The sequence below is a fragment of the Epargyreus clarus genome, unplaced genomic scaffold (genome assembly GCF_041222505.1).
Source record: "Epargyreus clarus isolate Ecla_fem2 unplaced genomic scaffold, WU_Ecla_fem_2.2 ptg000009l, whole genome shotgun sequence".
In the NCBI taxonomy this organism is placed as follows: domain Eukaryota; kingdom Metazoa; phylum Arthropoda; class Insecta; order Lepidoptera; family Hesperiidae; genus Epargyreus; species Epargyreus clarus.
Genome location: NW_027332217.1, coordinates 3,455,243 through 3,479,656, shown reverse-complemented (window position 1 = coordinate 3,479,656; position 24,414 = coordinate 3,455,243). Strand labels below are relative to the sequence as shown.

Genomic DNA, 24,414 nt, shown 5'->3' with positions numbered 1-24,414 from the left:
CACGGTGCGCTGCGTCGACGCGCGTCGACGCAACGCGCCGTGTGGACCGGCTCTCATACTCGTATTGTCGACTTACTGATAAGCCGATGCTTATAAGATTTAAAAATAAATAAAGTTAAGTATCCCTTAAGGATTGTGAATGTTTGTCAGCGATTATGTGAATGTCGTTAATTTTATGCTTATACTTGTATAAAATACGTTAATTACGAACGATACGTTTTGTTGTAAGACTGAGAGACAGATAAGTCTGTTGTTCATATTTTGTCGACTTATTGATAAGTCAACGCTTACAAGATTTGAAAATAAATATAGCTAAGTATCGCTTAAGGATTGTAAATGTTTGTCGGCGATTATGAGAATGTCGTTAATTTTATGCGTATACTTGTATGAAATACGTTAATTATGAACTTTACGATAAGTTTTGTTGTAACACTGAGAGACAGATAAGTCTGTTGTTCATATTTGGCGACTTATTGATAAGCAAACGCTTACAAGATTTTTAAATTAAATATGGAAGTTTCTCTTAAGGATTTTAAATGTTTGCACACGATGATCTGATCATAGTGAAATCTACGTTTATGCTTCATTATGAACTTTATAATAAAAAAAATAACACTGAAAGAAATAGTATTGAATGTTTTGAGGTGTATGGAGGTATGTAGAAACTTATATTGAAAAAATCCCTACCAAACAATAAGATTAAACACAAAAATTGTCTTTATCGACATCTATACCTACCTTCGCATTACGATTTCTTAATTTACATCCCTAAATTAGTATATTAGTACTAAAATAGTAGTATAAGTATTTCCATATTTTAATATCGTGACCGGGAACCAAACCCGGAACTTTCAGCTGCCGTTCAAACAGACCGTCAACAAGTCATTACAACTCCAACAGCGCCCGAGTTCCAAACCTGATACTTTCCCACTTGACCGGCCGTCAATTATGCCATAAACTTTCGCTGGCACGCATGACCTTCATCGCCCCACTGCGCCACTGCCCCCGGCGAGAAAGGCCCATCCGAGTATATTGTTCGTAATCACAACAAACATGTGTTGAGTAGCAGACCCTTGATCAGGAAATGATTGATGATGATTTAAGTTTAGAGTAGCAAACGACCATGAAGCCTCTGATTCCATGGTTAAAGGTTACTGACGTGTAGAACAGGGAACCTGAAGCCTATCACAGAACGGATGCCTGTCACTTGTCGCTTCATATATCAGTCGGACAGATTTTGATTATTGTACTTATAGGAACATTTTCTTTCCTTTTTTCTCCTATTTGGCTTTATGGCACCCCTTGTGCGTGGACTTATAGTGACCGATTCTTTCACTCTCAGGGCCGGCCCTGCTCAAAGTTCACTGTCAATCTACCGCTACATATAGTTCTCGTCCTTGTCACCTAGTCTTAAACATGTAGCGCTGCTGTATTCTGGTCTGAGACAGGTGGTAAGGCAGGTTCACTTTGTGGTCACCGTCGCCAATGGACATCTATAATTAACCGCGAATTGTATTTAAGTCCTACTTAAGGTCGGTCAAAGACTAATTGCTGCCCTTATAGACTAAGTTAGAATTTTTACTTTAAATGTATCAGCCTAACTCCAACCCAGCTAAAATTAACACGACAGCGCCTACTACTGTTGTAACGTAAAATCAGGTACATTACTTAATTTATACCAGAACTATTTTTATGTTTTTTCTATTATTTAAGCAACCAATCCCACTATTCACCCAGCCGAAGTGCACACGTAAGTCGCGCCTTACATTTATATGCAAAGAGCAACCCGAAAGAGAGTGATCACGTCTTGTATAATGATGCCGATAGGCCTACGTGCTCATCTGAGGATTCGAGACGCGTCACTTAGAGGAGATAGATATTACGTCAGTATGCTGTACCTTGAGTGATTTTAATGATTGCATATCAGAGCGAAGACCTTATGAATTACACTTCGTCACCCCTCTTTTGACCAAATCAAATCAAATCAATTTATTTGTGACTAGCTGACCTGGCAAACATTGTACCACCTCAAAATCTATTTATCAAATATATTTCATATAAAATATAGCCTATGTTACTCGTGGATAATGTAGCTTTCAAATGGTGAAAGAATTTTTAAAATCGGTCCAGTAGTTTTTGAGCCTATTCATTACAATCAAACAAACAAACAAAGTTTTCCTCTTTATAATATTAGTATAGACTAAGGTCGTTAGTTGTTAAATGTGATTGTTCACAAAGTCTTATATGTTCAGAAAATAAATGTCATAAACATAAACATTATTTTAAAATGACATGCAGACAGATTCAGTTATTTATAAAAAATATAGTTTGTGGTAGACATGTCAATAGAGTATCTATTATTATTTATTTTTAATGAAATTTAATTATACGATTTGTACAGTTAGCTTCAATAATGTGTGGAATACATATATACATGGAATACATACAATGTATGCAATACGTAATCCTACAATAAATCCTAAATTTAATTACCAATATGGTACGATAAAATGTAAATTTGTACTGGTATTGCACACAATACGTAACTCTACTAATTTAGTAGTCGAGGAAGCCATTTCCACGTTTGTTTTCTTGCAACGAACCGAGAAGATGAAAGATATTATTTCTTGCATAATTATGTAGGATCGTATCAAATTGTCGGAAGCATTTTATTAATCTTAGAGCCGCACTCAAAAAGTACGGTTTTTGAACATTTAGCACACGACTTCCGGAGTTTACTTCGGTTGTCACTAACTTAACCGTCAAAGTAATAAAACCGGTATTATAAGTCTATCAATTAGCGCCACACAGAAGCGACGTGAGACGTGGCATAGAGTGGAGACATTATTGCCTTAACATAGCCATATTTCCATAAAAAGCTTACTCGAACGCAACATAGCATACGAGTACGATATTATCCAACCATATCGCTTATTCCCATTAAGTAATATTATCATTGACTAATGTTGCCATACTGCTCCTTTCATAATGAGATTTTACGCTATACGATACTACGCTAGTTGCTTCTCTATTTATATATTTTATAAAAATCTATGAAACAAGTGTCTATCGCGTCCTGCGTCCTGTCTGTCTGGCCCACGTCTTCTAGTTTCCAGATTTGTACATGGAATTATCGCATCGATTGACACTTCCGTATCTGAAACTAGGGGTGGCGATTATCTCAAAAAATAAAGATTCTTATATCAATTTGTTATACGAAAAGAATCGAAGATAAAAAATAGAGTTCTCAAAAATCAATATTTTCGATTAATTTCCTATTCTTTCCTGGAAAAAAATAATCAAGCGTCTTTTGATATAATTATACATATACATGTGATAATAGTGGAAAGTTTAAAGTGCTGATAACAAATAAGCCTTCAAAAAAACTATCAGTACTGGAAAAATAGCAAGCTTTTGTATTTTGTCATTTTGAACATTCGATTTTGATTGATATTGCAACGACAATAGAAATCGAATGTGTATAATATCAGAAATCGATACGCGAGATTAAATCGTAGCTTAATACCGAATATTTTTATTTCTGTAACAAAAATCGATTATCCGATTGACTTCAAGTCGCCATCCCTACCTGAAACCAAATTTCATAATATTTATTGCTGTCTGAAATGCACCTAATATTTGGGATCGCTAGATACAGCACTTTCGTCAGCACAATGGGCGGCGAGACCAACATCACGTTATTATTTGTAATACCGCTTTCACTGCCCGATTGATGGATACGTTGAAAAGGAGCGTATTCAAAAACTCGATCGATGTAAGGTCGAAAGCGTAATGCTGGATACACACTAGCCCGAGAGCCATGAGTTGCAACGCTCAAAGCAAGCGCTCTGCACTGCAACAGCGTCGAACGTTATAAACCGTCCGATTATAAAAGCCGCTACAAATTGTAGCAAAGTTTCCTTGAATTCGAAATGAATATAAGTCTTCTCATTCGGGTGTATGTTTCGTGCGCACTTGTAAGGAGACGATTTATGTGAATATTGGTAGCGTTCATTATTATCACTGTTATATAGGTATCGGTATCACGCTATTATAATTTTCTGTTTAGAAAATGTTAATTCTCATTTCAACCCAATTTTAACGATATTGGTTGGCTTGAACCGAAAGGTTTTTATATGATACGACACTACATGACGTGACATGAACTTACAGTTTAACATATGTACGAGTATGTCTGTATTAATAGACGTTGATGTCTAATTGACGGTTACACGTTTCTATACAACTTTTACAACCGCAAAACACTTTTTGTTAAAAAGTAATAATGACCTTGCTGTCACCGCAGTCTGGTAGAAAGCGACATGACATTATGTTATGCTTATGACAACCTGCGCCCACGCACAAGAAATTAGCGGACTGGTTTTGACAGATTTCGCTGACTTCAATTCACTTGTTGTATGCCATAATATGTTGTGTTTCATGTGGACCTAGTCGTGGGACATTACTTTCTTTTATAATTAAAGGAAGTGAGCTGTTAAGACGCGATAAGGATTTGTGCTATGTTTACTGGTATTTGCTATATAACATGAGTGATTCTTGGTTTCAAGTAATGGTAAGACAGAACGACACTTACTCGAGGCCTTACGAATTATTCTCTAGAAGTAGTAGGACCCTGATCTGAAGAGATCTGAAGCCGACAGGCAATGCGATTCTGATCCGATTTGAGGTTAATTTAAGAAAGAGAAGAAGAGAGCGCAGTGTTGAAAAAAAAAAACAAAAATAATAGTAAAATTCGTTGTCATCTGTTAAATATCATTACTCGTATTAGTATTAAAGCTGGGAGTGGATATTTTAGATTTTCCTAGTAAAGGCTAGTAGACGTTAGACAATTTTGAAGACTATAGTTCTTTACAGAGAACTCTTAATAAAGTCAGAGGGCAAATGTGGACCCAGCTTAAGCGATGAGCAGACGATCGGAGCGGACATCAAAACATCAATTTTTCAAGTGGAAGAATAGCGAAAGTTGTGTTTTCTAAGAACACAACGGCTCTCATTTTGTACTCGTAAAACATTGAAAGGCTAAAGCATCGAAGTCATTTTTCTTCAACAACAAACGTGAAATGTTACTGCCGTTTTTGAATATGACTTATTGTACAATACAGGGTTGTCACAACGTTATGGCTTATTACATTTTAACATACAATTTTAATGAATGCATTTGACAAATTATTTATATGGTATTAAACTTTGAATAGTCGCTGTACAGTTGTTAAATGAATATTTGAAGTAGAAGACGGACGTACAATTGATGTTAAAAGTTTATTGTGGCTATTCAATTGTACCAAGCTATTAGTAATACGAATATATTCATTTGCGCTTAACATGACACTTATGAATATATTGAGTATCTTACACTTGTATCTTTTGTCATACGTCGAATGTTAACGGAGAAAACGACACAGCATACAATAAATAATATTAGTCCCACAATCTTTTCCGTGCGTGTGGCGGTTTTCGAAAACTGTCATTTGTTATCTGCTTCTTCGGCTCTGAAGTCGCTTCTTTTTTACTTTGTAGTGACATAGAAGTCGGTTGTACTTTTTGTTAACTTTTTTTTTCACCCTCTTAGTGATGTCATACTAACATTTATATTAATATAATATATATTATAATTAAAAATAATGAAAAAAGCTTACAAACGTACTAGTCGCCCCAGCGATTTTTGAAAGTTCCCCTCAATTTCTCCGGTCTGCCATCATCAGACCCTGATTTCCTTATAATGGGACTACCTTGGTAATGTCTTCTTTTCAACAAAAAAAAATCGTCAAAATCGGTTTATATACGACGAAATAATCGCCGAACAAACATAAAAACAAAACAAATATACAGTCGAATTAAAAAACCTCCTCCTTTTTTGAAGTCGGTTAAAAATAAGACCTTTGATTCATCATAATACAAAAAATAACGAATATAATCGTTAAAATTACCCACTTCTTTTGACAACCTATCAACATTATGAAGGCCAGTGGCTTACACACACAGAAATCACTGTCTACACGAGACAATGTTTAAGAATAGTGCAGTTATCCAATATGCATTTGGCTCGCCAAGCTTACCTGCAACGTACACAGTATAAGTCCAGTGTATAATTGTATAAATAAAGGAAGTGTGTCGACAGGTTTGTGCGGCCGTGTGACACACTTTGATACTGTATACTTGTTGGAGACGTCACTTTGCACGCGGTTTTACTTGAAAATATCAAAATGCAGATAGAAATATAGAATTAATGAGAGAAGTACTAGAAGTTGATTTTGTTTATTATTTAAGCATTTAGGTAATCTTACGACTCCTTTTGATATTAGGTTTTACAACTTTTATGCGCTGTAATATGATAAACGGTTATATAGTATTTATAGCAAGGTTTTTTGGCATTTTCAAAACTACAATAAATATAATCAATTTTATACATATTTATAATAAAATGTATGTATGTAATTTAATTTGTTTTAATATTAAAAAACCAACAACATATTCTAAAATGAAAACATTGAAATATCTTTTTTCAAGATTCATTTGAGAATAACTTTTTAACTATTGAGACATCATGCTGTTATAAACAGTAACCCACACGTAGAGCGTTAATAAATTAAAATTTCTGTACAAACAAATCGACGTTACGTCTTCCTACACAATACGTACAACTTCAAACATAAACTAAGAACATTATAGCATTTATAGCCATTTCAATTTCATTAGCTAGACGTTTATGTCGCTCCATCTCACGAAGGTATTGACGTTTATGAATTTTCAATCTTATGTCTTTCAGCATTAGAAAACATTACGAACCTTTCTATACATACCACGAGGTAGCGCAATCAGGAATAAGTAGTTCTTAGAACTTATTAACTACTCCATTGTAATCGAGCAGGTAATAAGCCTTTATATTAGAACTATATTTCTTTTCAAGTTCTAGAATACACCATGATTTCTTTGTTCAAATTTAATGTAAACATATAAAATACTAAATAGAATGAACTCTAGATAGATAACAAGATTTATCTAGAGGTGTTACGATTAAAAGAATAAATGACACTTATAAATTTTGTTAGCATTTTATAATAGATAAAAGGTTAATAAAATGTTGCAATTTTATTAGTAAAGCAAACAATACGTAACTATACTTTTAAGGATAAAAAGAACAGAATCATTTGCCATCAAAAAGGACGGTTTTATAAAGATTAAAAATGCACAGATAAAAAATACATTTGTCTATGTTTTATACCGGTTCTGTCGCAAACGACGATATTAATGTTTATTCATAAATGTGTTTATGTGTGTGTATTCACTTCATTATAAGCCAAGTGTGTGTACGAATCGAATGTGAATGAATATTTAAATTCGTACGATCCATTCACGTTCTATCTGATGGAATAACGGTTTTTGTTTGTAATACGAGGTTTTTGCGATTATTTTATTAAGGCCGGTGTGAGAGGCTACCATTACGGATGCCAAAGTAATTTTTATTTTTTCGCGATGTTGCTATTTTAAGAAATTATTAAAATAATGTTCTTTAAATAACTACGACGATGAAGTTTTTTTTTTATAATATTAGAGTAGCAGACGAGCATGCAGTCCACCTGATGGTAAGTGGCTACTGCCGCCCATGGACATCTGTAATCAGCCCCAGATAAGATGAGTTATTCCTTCCTGATATCCTACCTGATATCGACCTGAGGTCGACCACAGATGCGCCGCTACCCCTGTGGACATAGCTGGAACGCCTCGGAAAAGTATGTCTCCCTTACCACACCCTTCAAACCGGAACACAGCAGCGCCTAACACTGCTGTTATTAGGCAGAAATAGGTGTGGCGGTGATGCCGCCGGAGTCGAACCACAAAGGGCTTCTACCACATTCAAAAGTATCTGTTAAAATAAATTGCATTGCTTCAAAAATTATAAGATAATTTTATCATATTTATTGGCTAGATAGCCAGATGGCTGTATTTACAGGCTAAGCTTCTAAAACTTATTTTAATCCAAAAACCTTGTCTTATTTTCAGAAGGATTTAAATTTGCTTTCTCTTTAAAACATCCTTCATAAAATCTATTCAACAGGTTATGTAAATCACTTAACAGTTATAAGTAAACATTACAAATGGTTGGAGCTTAAAAGCCAAATTATATGAATATTCAAAATAATAGCATCTCATTTAATATCTTGTTAATCATTAAAAAGAAGCAAACGGTAAATGCCGCCCATGGACAACTGTAGTCAACCCCAGATAGGATTGGAATCCTACCTCAGAAAGGCTACAAGTTTGTTGCACTCCTGTGGACTTTATTGTTCGTCCTTCCAGGGTTGAACCACGAAGAATAATTATCTTTAATACATCTAGTACCTACCATTACCACCTTTATTATACCAAAAATGTATTAAATACGCGATTCGATCCTAACATCGATCGTCAATCGAGTAATTTCATTCGTTTATTCGAATATCTCGCTCGCATCTTAATCTCTTGTGATAATTATCTTGTATTCATAAAGTGTTCGCACTAAAGTGGTCCGAATGACGGGCGTAAATTTAATTATCACTTTTAAGTGATGGTATTTCGTTTTTTTAGTATCGAGCTAAATCTGGTTAAATAATTTGTTGTAAGCAACTACGTACCTACTATATTTTTTTGGTATTCATGAATATTTGTCATGTGTTTCTATATTTTTTGAGATTGGCAACTATTTTCTGTATAGAAAGACTGATGTTGACATATTGTCCCACTGCTGGGCGTGATCTACGGTAAAGTATTCGTACAAGAAGTGTTAAGGGCATAGTCCACGATAGCTATATGCGGGTACCACAATAGCTTGATATACATATTATGGATTTGCAGCCGTAGATATATAAAAACTTAAAAACAATGTTATTCATAACTGAATAATAATTTATTTTGTTTAAAATAATTTTATTGAAGGAATTTAAAAGAAAATTAATTTAATTTTGTAAATTCAAAATTGTTTCCAAATAAAGAGCAAATTATATTCCTTTTTTACAGGAAAATTAAAAAAATACATTTTTTTATAATGATCAATTAAAAATTATTTTATTATTAACTTACCAATGCAAAACTCACGCGATCACTGTTGTATTATTTATTAGAATATATATAAATACTTAATACCCATTATCTTAAATATATATAACTCAAAGGTGACTGACTAACATAGTGATCTATCAACGCACAGCCCAAACCACGGACGGATCGGGCTGAAATTTGGCATGCAGGTAGATGTTATGACGTAGGCATTCGCTAAGAAAGGATTTTGATCAACTCTACCCCCAAGGGGATAAAATAGGGGATGAAAGTTTGAATAAATCTTCTTAGTTAATAATCTTACTTGGAAACGCGAGCGAAGCCGCGGGCAAAAGCTCGTTCGTTCATATAATTAGATAAACTCAAGTTATCACACAACTTACGTATACGACAAGTAGAGGACTTGAACCGACAGACAGACAGAAGAACATAAATGCGCATGACGTTACTATGGTTACCGAGTCAATTAAAGCCGCCGACAAACATTTTTTCTTCATTTTTTATATGAATTATATCCATTGAAATGTCATGAATTTGTAAATGTCGTTTGTTGGTGAGTACCATTGAAACATGACGTTGGTATTTTGCCCTATTAGTTCATAATAGTTTTACTATAAACGTAGCAACTATTAAAATCAAAGCAATGAATATAATCAGCCTGCTTTGTATTCGTATACAATCAGTAAGATACTGTTCAGATTTAATGCAAATAATAAGAAAACGGAATTCTTTCATTTTAATTATTAGGTACTCGAAATTAAGTAAAATATTCATGAATAGCTATTCTAAAACACGCACGATATTGCTTATTAAAGTGTTAAAAACGTGCCTGCTACCATTTACTACTTTAAAACCGCAGACAGAAACTTAGATTTTATTTATTTTTATGTTTATGTGGTATAGCCATAGATTAGTAAAGATTACTCACTCCTTACAAGAAAAGTACCCAGTTTTGAGAATTGAAATAGTTGCGTAAAAAAGTTTTACTACGTCTCCGTGCTAAAATGTCCCTAAAATATTTGAAATAATTATTTATTTATTATGTAAATTACGCAGTATTAGTTATTTATTCGTAAATATTCTCTAAAAATGATTTTATTTGTCAAGAATTCAAAAAAAGAACTTACTAATAAGCCGTTTGTGGCTTCATTCAATTTCAAGGCGGCGAAGTATCTTTACTAATCTATGGGTATAGCAGATAGCCATGCGTATACCTATATCGACTTAAAATTCGTACATTTATTTATACTTTTGTTTTTTTTTTAATAATTTGTTATACTTTATTGTTAGATTAGCTAGATTAGAGTGATTAAATGTATACAAAAATCATGACTATCAATACATGTGTAGGAAATAGCTTCGATATAACACAAGTCTAACGGTCTAACAGAAATATAAGAAAATAATTTTGATCTTTTTCAATTTTATTTATTGCTTTAGAACTTTCGAGCTTTATTATGACCACCACCACCACCATCTTTTAAAAACCAATATAGTTCAGGAAAGTTTTATTTCCTCCTTAAAACAGTAACATATTCCGTAAAAGTTGAACAAACTTAAACCCTTATTAATTTTTTGCTTATCCATTGTATAAAACCAACTGAATTGTTATATTTTGTTTAAAAAGTTAAATTTCTTGCAAAAAAAAAGTAAAAGTATGATTAAAATAATATTGTTTTAAGAGATGGTAATAACCCCCCTGGACTACATAATATACATCTTATAAGACTCTCTTACATAAGAAACTTCATAAGTATGCTGACAGGACACAAGTCATACATTTCAAACAAAATATGACTAGCGATTAGGCTTAAAACTACTTTAGGTTGTTTTGAGAGTTATTACAGGACTGTGCTCGAAAAATTGCTTAATGCAAGAAGTTACATAAAATATCAGGGCCGGATTTAGAAGTGTGGAGGCCCTGCGGCACCGAAAGCGTGGACCCAATTTTTTTCAAAATAAAATGATTTTTTTTCTTCTTTCAAAAATTAATTGCCAATAAATAAAATAAGACAAACAAAAAATCTAATATTTAGTGAAATACAAGTAATGATAAAAATGTGAAAACCAATATAGAAAACACATAATTGCTGACCCATCGAAATTTGGATATTTTTATCTCTATTGTGCGCCCCTCTTGTAGGACAGTAGCCTCGCCTGTCCTCCTCCAATTCCGGCGCTGTAGACATAGTTAAATACGTAGGACAGTTCCATCAACGACAACTAACAAGTCTCAAACCGCCGACATTGATAGATGTGTCACGCATACCGTGCTAATTGGCCATTTGCATGGACCGATGCAGTCCAATTAATATCAGCTATCAACGCATCGGACCTACTGTTTTACAGTTACTCTGTGACGTGTGCGGGCTTTTTCGTACTGTATCTCTGCTCTTATTTAGTTCATTATCGTGGTACTGTTAATTAATTCAATGGGAGTATTCAGTACTCTGTGAATGAGTATCGTTTGGTTTGTTTTGAAACAATATACGAGTAAGTTGGGCTTACAATTCTTTTAGCTTATAATAAATACTAGTCCATAAATATTATAGAAGGGTAGTAGAGTAGTATGAGCATTAATCGAAGATGGACAACAATAGTTACTGAATATTGGGGGAAAACATGAATTTGCATAATGCCATTCTTTTTAACAAATTTTCGTAATAACTGACAAAGAAAAGAAAATAAATTGGCGAATAAAAAGAAACAGTTACTCAACCATATTACCTTTGCCATTTATATACAGATTCAAAAAGCATTCAAATTCTTTCGACGAAGACAGCTGTTTTAAACTACCGAGCAAGTCTTTCATATTAACGTTTAAAGATTGGTAATTTTAATTTTACCATTCACAAATTATTTCATTCACAACTTTATTGTTTTACGCACCCATCACTATTTAATAAAAAAAAAAAACAAAAAACAAAACGTTAGTAACCCAACTCTAGTGGAAAAGCAACTGTAAGTTTACGTTTACGTTATTTACAATTAAAAACGGACAAAACAAACTGATTCATCCCACCGTATATTCCCGAAGTTGTTCTATTGTTTAGATTGTTCTATTCCTAAGAACAAAGAACAAAGCGGCCAAGAAAGTACTGTTAGTCTCGACAAAACGACTGGAATAATGACCATTTCGGGCAAAGAAATTAAAAAATACATTAGCTTCTTAACATGTCTTTCGTGATTCGACTCCGTCACATTTATTTCTGCCTTATAACTCTTATAAGAATAATGTAAAGCTGATGCATACTGGTTTGAGGGAAAACAGATATGTTATTAACCTGCGTGAATTAATCACCGTACAGTTCTTACTCGCAAAGTCTCAAGTTCGATCTCCGTTTAAGCAAATATTTAAATTAGAGTTGAGTCTTCTTTTTCAGTTCCACGTTCGCCTTTGCGTCCAGTGAAACACAAGTTTCCGTATGAGGCTTTGAATTTAGAAAGTGTCATTAAATAAGATGTTACAACTTAGTCCTCACCAACAGGTGGTAGAACCTTTGTGGTTCGACTCCGGCGGCACCACCGCCACACCTATTTCTACCTAATAACAGCAGTGTTAGGCGCTGCTGTGTTCCGGTTTGAAGGGTGTGGTAAGGGAGACAGACTTTTCCGAGGCGTTCCAGCTTAGTCCTCGGGGGTAGCGGCGCATCTGTGGCCGACCTCAGGTAGGAATAGGGTCCGGTACGAATATCTAATCCTATCTGGAGTCGATTACAGATGTCCGTGGGCGGCAGTAGCCACTTACCATCAGGTGGACTGCATGCTCGTCTGCTACTCTTATATTATAAAAAAAACATATGAAATCTACTTCAGGGGGTCCTAACAGCATAAAAAAGATAACAAATTACCATGACGCCGCCATACCAATTTCGAGTGAATCTCGAATGAAACACGATCTCTCAACACAGCATCAATAATAAGAGCTTATAAGCTTATTCTAGAAAATCTTTACCTACTTCAAATTACGCAATGAGCCATGACTAACTAAGATAATTTTATGACAAAAAAGAAAAATGGTTAATTTTTAATCCTACATAACTTATGGGCGTAACATGGTATATCCTAATTTCATCTACCGTTGCCGATCCGCTAATAAAGACGGATCAAACTCATTTTTCAATGCAAAGCTAAGCAACATCGTAACATAATTAAGAAATTGGGAATATGAAAATCGGAAGATGGAGTCCGTGACTTTTTTCGTAACCAAATTCTACTTTATTCTTTGTTGCTTTGTCACTTGTCCCTGTAGTTCCGGGACTAGAAAAGGGCTACGGTAACCCCTGCCTGTCGTAAGAGGTGACTAAAAGGGGGCTTCCGGGGTTGCGGGTGGCAAGAGTGGGAGCTCAAACCGTCCAGCACGCGACCCCGGGAAGGACGGCGGTATGTGTGGTCGCATACCGTCGTAAACACTACATGGTATGAGAGGAGCGAAAACTGCTCCCCCCAGGGTAGAGCCCGTTGGGCATCGCGCTTGGAGGGCTCCGGTTGTGTTCCGTTGGAGATCCCGGAGTTCTCCAACAAGCGTTGAGGACGGCCACCGGGGGGCGGGGGGGAGAAGTTTTGTGCGGTAAAAATCCCACACAACCCGGCGTCGTTCCCACGTCGTCGGGTACCTTTTGAAGGTTCCCCCCTCGAGAAAAAAAAATGGTTGCTTTGTCACTACCAGAAGTTATATGTAATTACGTATTACGAAATGTTGTTAAAGGAAAACATGACAATAGATCTCTTTCGACTCTGGAGTTACTATTACCAGAATAGTTTCTGTCTCATAACAGGTAGTGTTCTCATTTGAAGGTGGTACGGGTTATCTTACAGTGTCTATACTCGCTTAAGGCATTTTAACATAGTCCTTAGCACGCATGTGTGGCTAATCTCAAGTTGACCAATAATCCAATTTGGAGTGATTATATACAGATGTTTGAAGATGGTAGAACGCTTTGTGATTCGACTTCGGCGGCACCACCGCCGCACCTATTTCTACCTAATAACAGCAGTGTTAGGCGCTGCTGTGTTCCGGTTTGAAGGGTGTGGTAAGTGAGACAGACTTTGCCGAGGCGTTCTAGCTTAGTCCTCAGGGGTAGCGGCGCATCTGTGGCCGACCTCAGGTAGGACTATCTAATCCTATCTGGGGTTGATTACAGATGTCCATGGGCGGTAGCCACTTACCATCAGGTGGACTGAATGCTCGTCTGCTACTCCTATATTATAAAAAAAAGATGTCATTCAGCAGTATTTACCACACCGGTTAGGTATTACTTCAAATTCATTAAAATATTTAAGTTCGAGTATTAAGTTATCTAATTTCTAACCTTAATACGAAAAACGAAGCCATAAAATGTGACGTGGATTCTATCTATTTTCTAAATTCTGCGTTAAAACCGTAGGCGTGGCTAGCCCACGCTCGCCATACTGCAGGAAATATGCCCATTGCAATGCTCCACATTCAGCTAAGTGGAACGACAACCAACATTGAACAGTAAATGGTCGATCGTGATCCCCTCGCAGTACACTCCACGATTTATTGGCCTCTCTTCCATCATCGCAAGAAAAATTGTAAGGGCTAAGTACAGTCGGGCACGAAATGTGTAAAATAAATATAAAATATGTATTTAGCATTTTTTTATGTCACGAACTATCATGAAAAAGGATTAAAGATTTCAAATTAAAAAAGGATGGTAGAATTCCTTATGGTTAGAATGTGACTATACCTACTTATTGCTGTTTTATATAGATGGTATACAACTGAATTTATTGAAGAGCTTTTTATTTTTCTTATTCAGAATTGCATGTTCTGAATAAGTTAAAGTGATACTATTTTGAGCGGTTCCAAATTATTCTATAGAGATAACGCAATTGTGATCTCAGGTGACCTAGATCTTATACTTGGTCTTATTTGATGACCAGGTCATCTAAATGACAAAATAACATTTTTAATCTGTGTGTTTATGTCTTTATAGCATACATGTCATTCATATTAAATTGTAGCGTGCATTATAAATAAAAAGTTTAAAAACCGTTTAGTAAAATAAGCATACCTTCTAGGCAAACGGAATCCAAAGTAATTTATATTCCTTAACATTATTCAAACCCATTCCATTATCTTTTAAACGTGAGTGTACAGGTAGAGGGCCAATATTAATACATCCGCCGTTTATTTCGCAAAAAGCCGACTAGATACACCGTGTTTCTTGTTGCTCATGTATCCTGCTAAGCCGCCAGATCGCTCGTTTTCTATAAAATAAAAAGCAAATAACCATCTTGTGCCGAGGGTCAGGCGTGCACTGCCCCTCATTGTCTTCAATACGACGGAGTAATGCCCCGTCATGAGCCTTTAGCATCCAATAAAGTCTATAACAAAACGTACTTTCTAAAATTGACACTACAACTCCAGAATTCGACATACACGCCATTGTATGCAACTATGTACGTTATGCACTAGAAGGCGAAAATGTTCGCAAACGGAGATAAACTTTATAGAGTCGTACCGACGTGCCGCGTTGCTACAAAAGCGCGTCTAAATCAGTTATTTTTGCAATAACCTGGTCGTTTTGGTCGCTTCGTTTGGCACAAGACCTTGTACGCCGTTTAGAACTATCGGAAATCTTCAGCATAACTTTATAGTCCTCGTGCCGGCTGTTGGGCCAGATTTAGCTTACTCGTTTTCTACGTTCTACTTTGCGATTCTAAAATACAATGGAAATGATATGTGCACGCGAAATAGTAGGTTGCCATACGTTTCCATGTTCGTCGAAACATGATAAAATCGTGGTCGGTAGGCGGTAGTAACAAAAGATAATTGTGGCGCGAAGTGTGTTGAAACTAAAGGCTTTTAAGGAAATGAGTTTAAAATAAGCAGTGGGCCAAAAGCTGCACAGATCTCGGCCACGATCCGCGACGCATCAGTGAAATACGTACACACGTGTAACGGTTTTGCATATCCAATTAATGTTCGTAAATGCGACACTAAAAACTTAACATTATTACAGCTACATAATTACTAACGTATTGATAGCAGACGCATTAAATGAGATGTTATTGCGAGGCCGCTATTTCGTTTAAATTCGCAAATAAAAGTAACGGACGCTTACTGCTCGTAAAATGCTAATTATCTGAAAATGTTATGTACCGACATTCCTTATCATTTAATCGTTTGAGTAATTATGTTACAAAATAATTACGCACAGCGGAAAACAAATCAGGATGTTAGCTACCTTGCTATCAGAAATTGTAATCTATGCAGTTTATCTGTTACAATGTTACATAGTCTTAAAACAATTACGTGTGCTCCCACGTCAATTGAAACTGAATTTTATTGCGCAAAAGTAGTAAAAGTAGTAAGATAGTTTGTCTGTTTAGGCCTGTTTGCCCCCGAGTCAGCCGTGGGACTGCCGCTTCTAATAAGCGCTTAAAGCTCGCGAGCTGTTGCAATTTATGGGTGTAAGAAGTTTGCGCATCGCAATCGCCTCCCGCCGGCGTGGTCCGCTGCTTATAAATCGCGATCCGCGACTTACAACGGTCGAGTTTTAGCAAATCGTTATAGAATCTGATTATAGCTGACCGATCCGCAATAACGGGAGAATTACGACAATTATACAAGCGGTGTACAGTTAAACTGACCGGTTGGATTTATGGCGCGTCCTATTAGGCGATACGACAATGCGACGCCATCCATCACGTATGAAAGGGAAGCTCCGATCCGATTTGATTTACGCATCACTTTCGACCCGTTACCGCTTTCGAACTGGTGGCGGGCCGATAACTCGAAAGTCGGCAAGCAAGACAGATGTGGAGAGCGCTGGTTAATTTTATGATAATGGCCGCTTACCGCGTGTGAAGTGGAACGCGCCCTGGACAGGCAGTATCGGATTGGCCCAGTTATGGAGATGTGGAATATGATCGATGCGCTATTGGAATGCTTTTGTTGAATTCCTGTTTTATGGGGCTTAAATGGCTGAAGAACTTTATTGTACTTCAATATTCTACCATAATGCATAAAATTTTAAGTTGATATAAAATTCAGAATGCATTGGGAGAATTTTCACGGTTGCAAATTGCACGCATATTTCCAACAAGATGATCAATCACCAGATGCTTGCAATTAAGTAAACGTAACAGTCACGACGCGTAATCGCAACGATCTCGTTGCGTACACGCGACGGTCTCGCTTCGATTACGCTTACAGATTACGCTTGAAACAAGTTAGCTTTTCTGATAAGCCTGTGATAAGGTTAACTATTATAATTATACGGTAATATAAATTTGATCATGGTAGAGCTTGTTATGGTTCGCCTGGGGCGGAATGACTGTTACACCCATTTCTGCTGTATAATAGTAGTAAAGACACAGTGTATTATATTTTGAGAAGTAAGTAGTAATACCACTAATATAAAAAGTAAAATGATAGCTGGTATGCAATAAAATCATTATGAAATGTGATAGAGTTACAGTATAGTTCATCACCACACCTATTTCAGAAGTTAAGCAATACTTCGAAGAAATGATGTGAATATGCCGGCTGATTTAAATATGAGGTCCATCTCAGTCCTCAGGAGTGGCAACCCATCTTTGACCGACTTCGATTTTAGCCCTGTTATGTGGTGTTGGTTGTAGATGTCTATGGGCGGCAGCATCAGATACACTGCCTTTGAATCATATGACAATACTCGTACATGGGGCGATCTAACTTATTTATTAACCGACTTTAAAAAGGAGGTGGTTATCAATTCGGCCGGTATCTTTTTTTTATGTATGTACACGAATTACTCCGCCGTTAGTGAACCGATTTTAATAATTATTTTTTTATTGTGTAGAGACGGCGTTCATATTAGACACGCTGTTTACATCGTTATCTAACTAATTATATTGAGCGCCGACTTCAGAAATATGTACTAAACCAACATTTATTTGAATTATTTTTTACTTTGTTTTTTATATAGAAGTCGGTTGTATTTTTTTGTTAAAAATTTTTTCAAGAGCGGTAATGTAGATGTGATCCATCTCAAGTGGAACTTCTCTGCATTAATTACAAATGTTCATGGGTGGCATTGATCAGTTAACATAAAGTGGGTTGCAAGTAGTAAACGAGTGCATAAAAATAAATACATATAAATGGGTCATAAACACGATCTCGATAAAATAAGGTTCCATATGTTTATTACGAACTATTACAGATAGTTTGGGACCATTAAACCTTATCTTAAAAGATAATAGTACCGTATTATGATCGACAATACGGTTAAAAAATAGAGTACTACAACAATTATAAACAAATCATATAAAATGTAGGTACGAGAACATCATCATACATAGTAGGCACATAACCATAAAGGTATAAATCATTTTGAAGGTGGGACCCTTCGTGGTTCGACTCCGGCGGCACCACCGCCACACCTATTTCTGCCTATAAGCAGCAGTGTTAGGCGCTGCTGTGTTCCGTTTTGAAGGGTGTGGTAAGGGAGGCATACTTTTCCAATGCGTTCTAGCTTAGTCCTCAGGGGTAGCGGCGCATCTATGGCCAATCTCAGGTAGGAATAGATAACCTTTATTGGGGTTGATTACAGATGTCCATGGGTGGCAGTAGCCACTTACCATCAGGTGGACTGCATGCTCGTCTGCTACTCCTGCTATATTATTAAAAAAATCATATATATCTACTTATATTTCGCTTATAACTTTGTTAATTTAAAAATCCTATAGATATATCCAGGCTTAACAGCTAAGACTATTAATCGTTCTTAACACTAAATATATCACGCACTTTTGCTTATAAGCTATCAATACTCACATTGCCGAGGTAGCCGCTGCAGGGTTGGATGGGGGGCGGCAGGGGCGGCAGCGCGGGCGACCGGCGAGGGGTGCTCCGCCCGTGGGGCTCCTCCGTCTGCCCCATCAGTTCAGGACCATTACTGAAAGGAAAAGCTAGGTTAAAAAATTTTGTAGCTCAGCTTTCGCAAAATCACAAAAAAAAATTCGATGATTGAATAATGAGTTGTAACTTAAGACTAATTTTAAGTATTCCACACTACGTCCTGGAAACTATGAACTAAATATTAAAATGATGATCATGATGAAAAGATTTTGTTTTATTTTTAATCATAATAGGTATATGTTTATCAACAAAAACTTAAATTAACCCTTTTAATAAAAAAAAACATATCATTTTTCTATGAAATTTTAAAGACGTGATCGAAAGTGTTCTTAGCTATAATAAAAAAAAATGTTCACCGGTTTGAAGGTCATCATCTCTATTTTAGAAAGAATCATGTATTATTCAAATTTTAAATCAACTTACGATTTTCACAACTTAATACAAAAGATTTGATTGAAAAAACCGCTCAATCGACGTGAGATATTTTTATGAAAAGATATTAACACGATTTGTCAATCGGATTGCGGATGTGTATTGTGTATGGTGATTAGACCAACGGCTGGCCACCGAGGTCGTTTGTTCACCTCGTTTGAGGTGTGTCCAATAGTGTCTAGCTCTTAGCGTAAGGCGCATCTTACGCTTAGCTTCAAAAGATCAACAAATCTTGCAACTTGTTTAAATTGTGCTTTTAGTATATCATACCCAAAGAAAGAAAAGTGAATCTTGCAATATGTTTTATTTGTGTACTGTGTTTTTAGGGTTCCGTACCCAAAGAGTTAAAACTAGACTTTTATTAACAAGCTGCAGCTGTCTGTCCGTCTGTCATAGGGTTTTATCTATTTTATTATCAGAACCGCAACATACACTTGAAATTTATTTATTAATTTAAACAAATATTAGAAATAAGTATCTATGCTAATAACAGTAAACGGTATTTTTTACGTTCTTAGGTTTACGAGTATATATTGATCCGTAATAGAAAGATACTTTTAATTTTCATAAGAAAGCCAATATGGTAACAATACACTAAAAAATAAAATGGTACCCTCCATGTGCAAATTGAACTCGCACGTAGACCAATATTCATTTTTACAGGTTTTCTGATCATGATCTTGATCATCAGTCCATTAGAAAAAAGAGTTAGTTCCAGTTGTAACAATTAATTCAACCTCCATTATTACAAATTCCTACACAAATTATGTGATATAAGTTGTCTATATTGGTCTTTATTTGTTTCACTTTCTAACCTAGATACCTAAATAACTTTATAAACAGTGTAAAATATTGTAAATTATACTTAAGTTGTTATGTATTGAGGTTGCGTATGTAGAGCAACGGCAAATTTGAAAATGATTATCATATGCACGAAGCTGACTAAAACCGAGGCAAGGATGTCTCAAGATAATGAAGTTAACTAACATTTAAATTATGTACTAACTATACTGGGAAATATACTGGGAAATTACTGGGAATACGCTCAAAAACTACTGGACCGATTTTAAAAATTCTTTCACCATTCGAAAGCTACATTATCCACGAGTAACATAGGCTAAATACAAAGTTTGCCGGGTCAGCTAGTTATAGATATTATAGTACTTATTAGGGATTAGTTAGGTATTACTACTTCTTCCATCAAAATAAAGAACTGCCTTACTTTGTAAAATAAGAGTAGAAGTGATAGGTACCTCGGGATTTTCCCACTTCATAATACTAGCTCTACCACCTTTCATAAGATGATGCTACTTGAATACTAGTTGTTATACGTTTTACTTTACCGCCCAACTTCCTATTTGTAAGCAATTATCTGTAACTGTTAAGAAATTATCGACTTTATTTTATTTTATATTTCATATGACACACCAACAGCATTACATATAATTTATATTATACAAACTTATTATAAACACTTAAGACTGATATGCATGCCTGTTACGGGTGCGTTATCTTGTTAATCTTAAATATAGACCATTATAATATAAAGTATAACCGTAGTAGGTATAATAAATTAAAAAAATAACAACAAAGATCAGAAGATTTTCTTTCACCTGCTTCAAGACTCAATATCATTTGCGATATTTTCCATTCAACATTTAATTCAACTGTAAGGAACTTGTGCTCTGTTCAAGCAATGCAATATCCGCACTTGTAGATGAAAGTAAAATACGGTTACCGCAATAATTTATTTCAAATATAATTAGGGACTTCCTTGGAAAGGGAGAAAGTTGTCGCAAAAGTTTGTAAATCGCAGAATTCAATTACACTCGCTTCCTGTTACACTGTGAATTGGATTTGCAATGAGACTTTATGTACAGATGAATTAGAACAAGATAGTTATCTGCGAGACAGAATCTCGCTTAGATAGTTCCTTATGATATATCTATAATGTATATCTCTAGGTGCATCTGGGAACGCTTCCCTGTACCTCGGTTTGTTTACGGTAGAAATTATGAATCTAAAGTAAAGGGAAATTCTTATTTGCAAATCTGATGTTGTGTAAAAACTTCAATTTTCGAGTTTTGAGATAAAAAAACACAGTTTCTTAATGTTTAAAGAGAATAAGATTGTAAAAGGTTGAACCGTTTGGCGACTGTCACAAATAGGACCAAGGGCTTCTCCTAGAAGTGACGAAAGCATTAAAGGGGGTGATAGGTAGCAGCGTCTTTCTACAAATTTATTTATTAATTACTCATTAAGAGACATAAAAATTCGCGGTGATTACAACGATTTCTTTTTTGTTTATCTTTTAATTGATTTGTTTATTTGTAGTCTCCAATTGTCCAACAACTATCGATGAATCAATAGAGTGTAAATGTTCTCAAATAATTTTAATAGAGCCTGTTTATAGTACAGGTACAGTCAAAGGATATTTTTAATAAGCATTTTTTTTTATAATATAAGAGTAGCAGACGTGCATGCAGTCCACCTGATGGTAAGTGGCTACTGCCGCCCATGGACATCTGTAATCAACCCCAGATAGGATCAGATATTCCTACCTGAGGTCAGCACAGATGCGCCGCTACCCCTGAGGACTAAGCTGGAACGCCTCGGAAAAGTCTGTCTCCCTTACCACACCCTTCAAACCGGAACACAGCAGCGCTTAACACTGCTGTTATTAGGTAGAAATAGGTGTGGCGGTGGTGCCGCCGGAGTCGAACCACAAAGGGTTCTACCACCAGTAAATACCTACCTACCTACCTACTAAGTAGGTAGTAAAAATGGTAGTTACTCATTTCCAATAGATAAGTCACTTGTATAGATAAGTCAGTTTTATTTATAGCCATTATTTAATAGTTATGTATTGATGCACGGTGTGTGGGTCGGTGACTGTTCACAGGACAATCAAAACTAGTTGACTTCCTCGAGCGGCGTGGGAGTTGCGTGGAATAATAATGTTACTAAAGGAGATGAAACAAATTGCCTATATATCTTGTTCCGATATTAGTCTAAACTGACTAATAAATAATCCTGTTTGAGACTATCTATCTATTTAATTTCTGATTTAAATAATGAATAGGTGAGAATATTTTTTCCGAAAAGGAAGTATCACAAATCAAATCAAAATGTTTTTTGTTCAAAATAGGTTCTTTACAGAGTACTTTTTGAATGTCAATACAACTACCGCCACTTCACAAGGTGTTTCGTTATGGAAAAGAAGCGGCACTTATAGCATAGTGGTTGTAAATCGGCCACTCGATTGAAAGATCCGAGGTTCGAATCATAGGCACTAACCTCTGATTTTCAAAGTTATGTGGGTATAAGAAATTAGTTATCACTTGCTTTAACGACGAAGGAAACATCGCGACGAAACCTGATACCTGAGAGATCTTAAAAAGAGTTCTGAAAGGTACTTATTTGAAGCCTTTCAATACGCACTTAGGTCTAATCGTCCTCATTCTGACAGAAGACCCGCCCAGCAGTGGGACAGAGCGGGTTGACGACAATAACAACGACGGCACGGAAAGCTTTCCACAAGATGGAAAATAGTAATTGAATGGTATGAATGTTGGTAATAAGCCGTAAATCAGCTACGAACCTGATGTCTGCGAAATAAAGTGGGAATACTTTGTGGAAATAAATGTTGCTCCCTTGTCACACCTTTCAAACCAGAACACAATATCAATTTAATCCTCAAGTGTAGCAACGCACCCTTGTGGACTTTCACAGGAGTATGTCTTATCTAGAGTTGATTACAAATGTCCACAGGCTGGTAGCATTGTACGTGACCTCTCACCATCACGTTGGTTACATGAATAGTTTGTTGCTTCTATGTTGTAAAAATACTTACAAACAAAAAAAAACAAAACAATAAATAGGTGTTAATCTGTGGTGTTCACATTTAACTTGTCTTGTTTATATTACAATACAGTTATAGCCTTATGGTTAAGAAACTCGGCCTCTTAATCCTGGGGTCCGAGGTTCAAATCCTAGGCACGCATACCTCTGATTTTTCAAAGTTATGTGCGTATTACAAATTATTATCACTTGCTTGTACCGTGAAGAGAAACATCGTGAAAACAACTCAATTCTTCAATTCAATAATCATTGGATCAAGAATACCAATTGGTCAAGAATACAATCGAAGACTAATACGCACTTGGCCAGCGCGGTGGACTATGGCCTAATCCTTCTATTTCTGAGAGGAGACCCGTGCCCAGCAATGAGACAGTAATGGGTTGGTAATGATGTTTATACCACATTATTTAAAATACAAAGCTTTAACATAAACACTTCGTACTTAAATAGGTAAGGGCACTGCAACAAAGTATTTTATTAGGGTATGCCGAGCTTATAAAAACCATAACTAAAATTACAAAGGGCGGTTCGTAGTTAAACGAAGAGTCATGAAGTTGTTGGGAACATTTTGTATTTTTTACTAGCGTTAGACTAGATCGCAACGAGGCGGCCATTATTAAATGCGGTAAAAACACAGCCTTCGGATGCTTCGAATAGGGTTGCCATACAGAAAATTAACCCCATATTTTAGTACCTAGTCATATTTATTTTCCATTTGTTTTTAATATTATTTAGATTATACTTTTTGGATTATTTCAGATAACATTGAATTACTTTTGATCCTAGATGTAATTTTTTCTAAACTATCATCTTTTGTATTGTACGGAAACATTAAAACCCCTTTTACTTTTTTCTGTCTGATAATTTTATCATGGCAACAATCTGAAATTATTTTTTATACAAAAAACATACACCATATTTATGAATAAGTGTTAATATTTTATGAATATGTTTGCAGATTGAAAAAAAAACTACTGGCAACCCTTGTTTAAGCGTAATTGCGCGGGCGTCGCTTATACACAGCGTCTCAATCGCGACAGGAATTTATTGATTTTTATTGTGCTTCCAATTTCAAACGCATTATCATAAATGACGTGAGTGTGCGTTTGTATTGTGTCATACCCAGTCATACATCCACTTTTTTACGTTTTTATTCAACTCTACGGGAGGTCTTAATTCAAAAAATATATATTTTT

The 24,414-nt window shown here is 35.7% G+C and overlaps 1 protein-coding gene across 1 annotated transcript in view; it reads right to left on the bottom strand.

The window, feature by feature from the left end:
- Nucleotides 1-24,414, bottom strand: part of LOC140744773 (uncharacterized) — a 127,443-nt gene that overhangs the window by 90,255 nt on the left and 12,774 nt on the right. Inside the window, exon 2 of the mRNA XM_073076429.1 lies at nucleotides 18,842-18,962. Coding sequence (XP_072932530.1) covers nucleotides 18,842-18,946 — 105 coding nt within the window. The 5' untranslated portion in view covers nucleotides 18,947-18,962. The remainder of the gene's footprint in view (nucleotides 1-18,841; nucleotides 18,963-24,414) is intronic.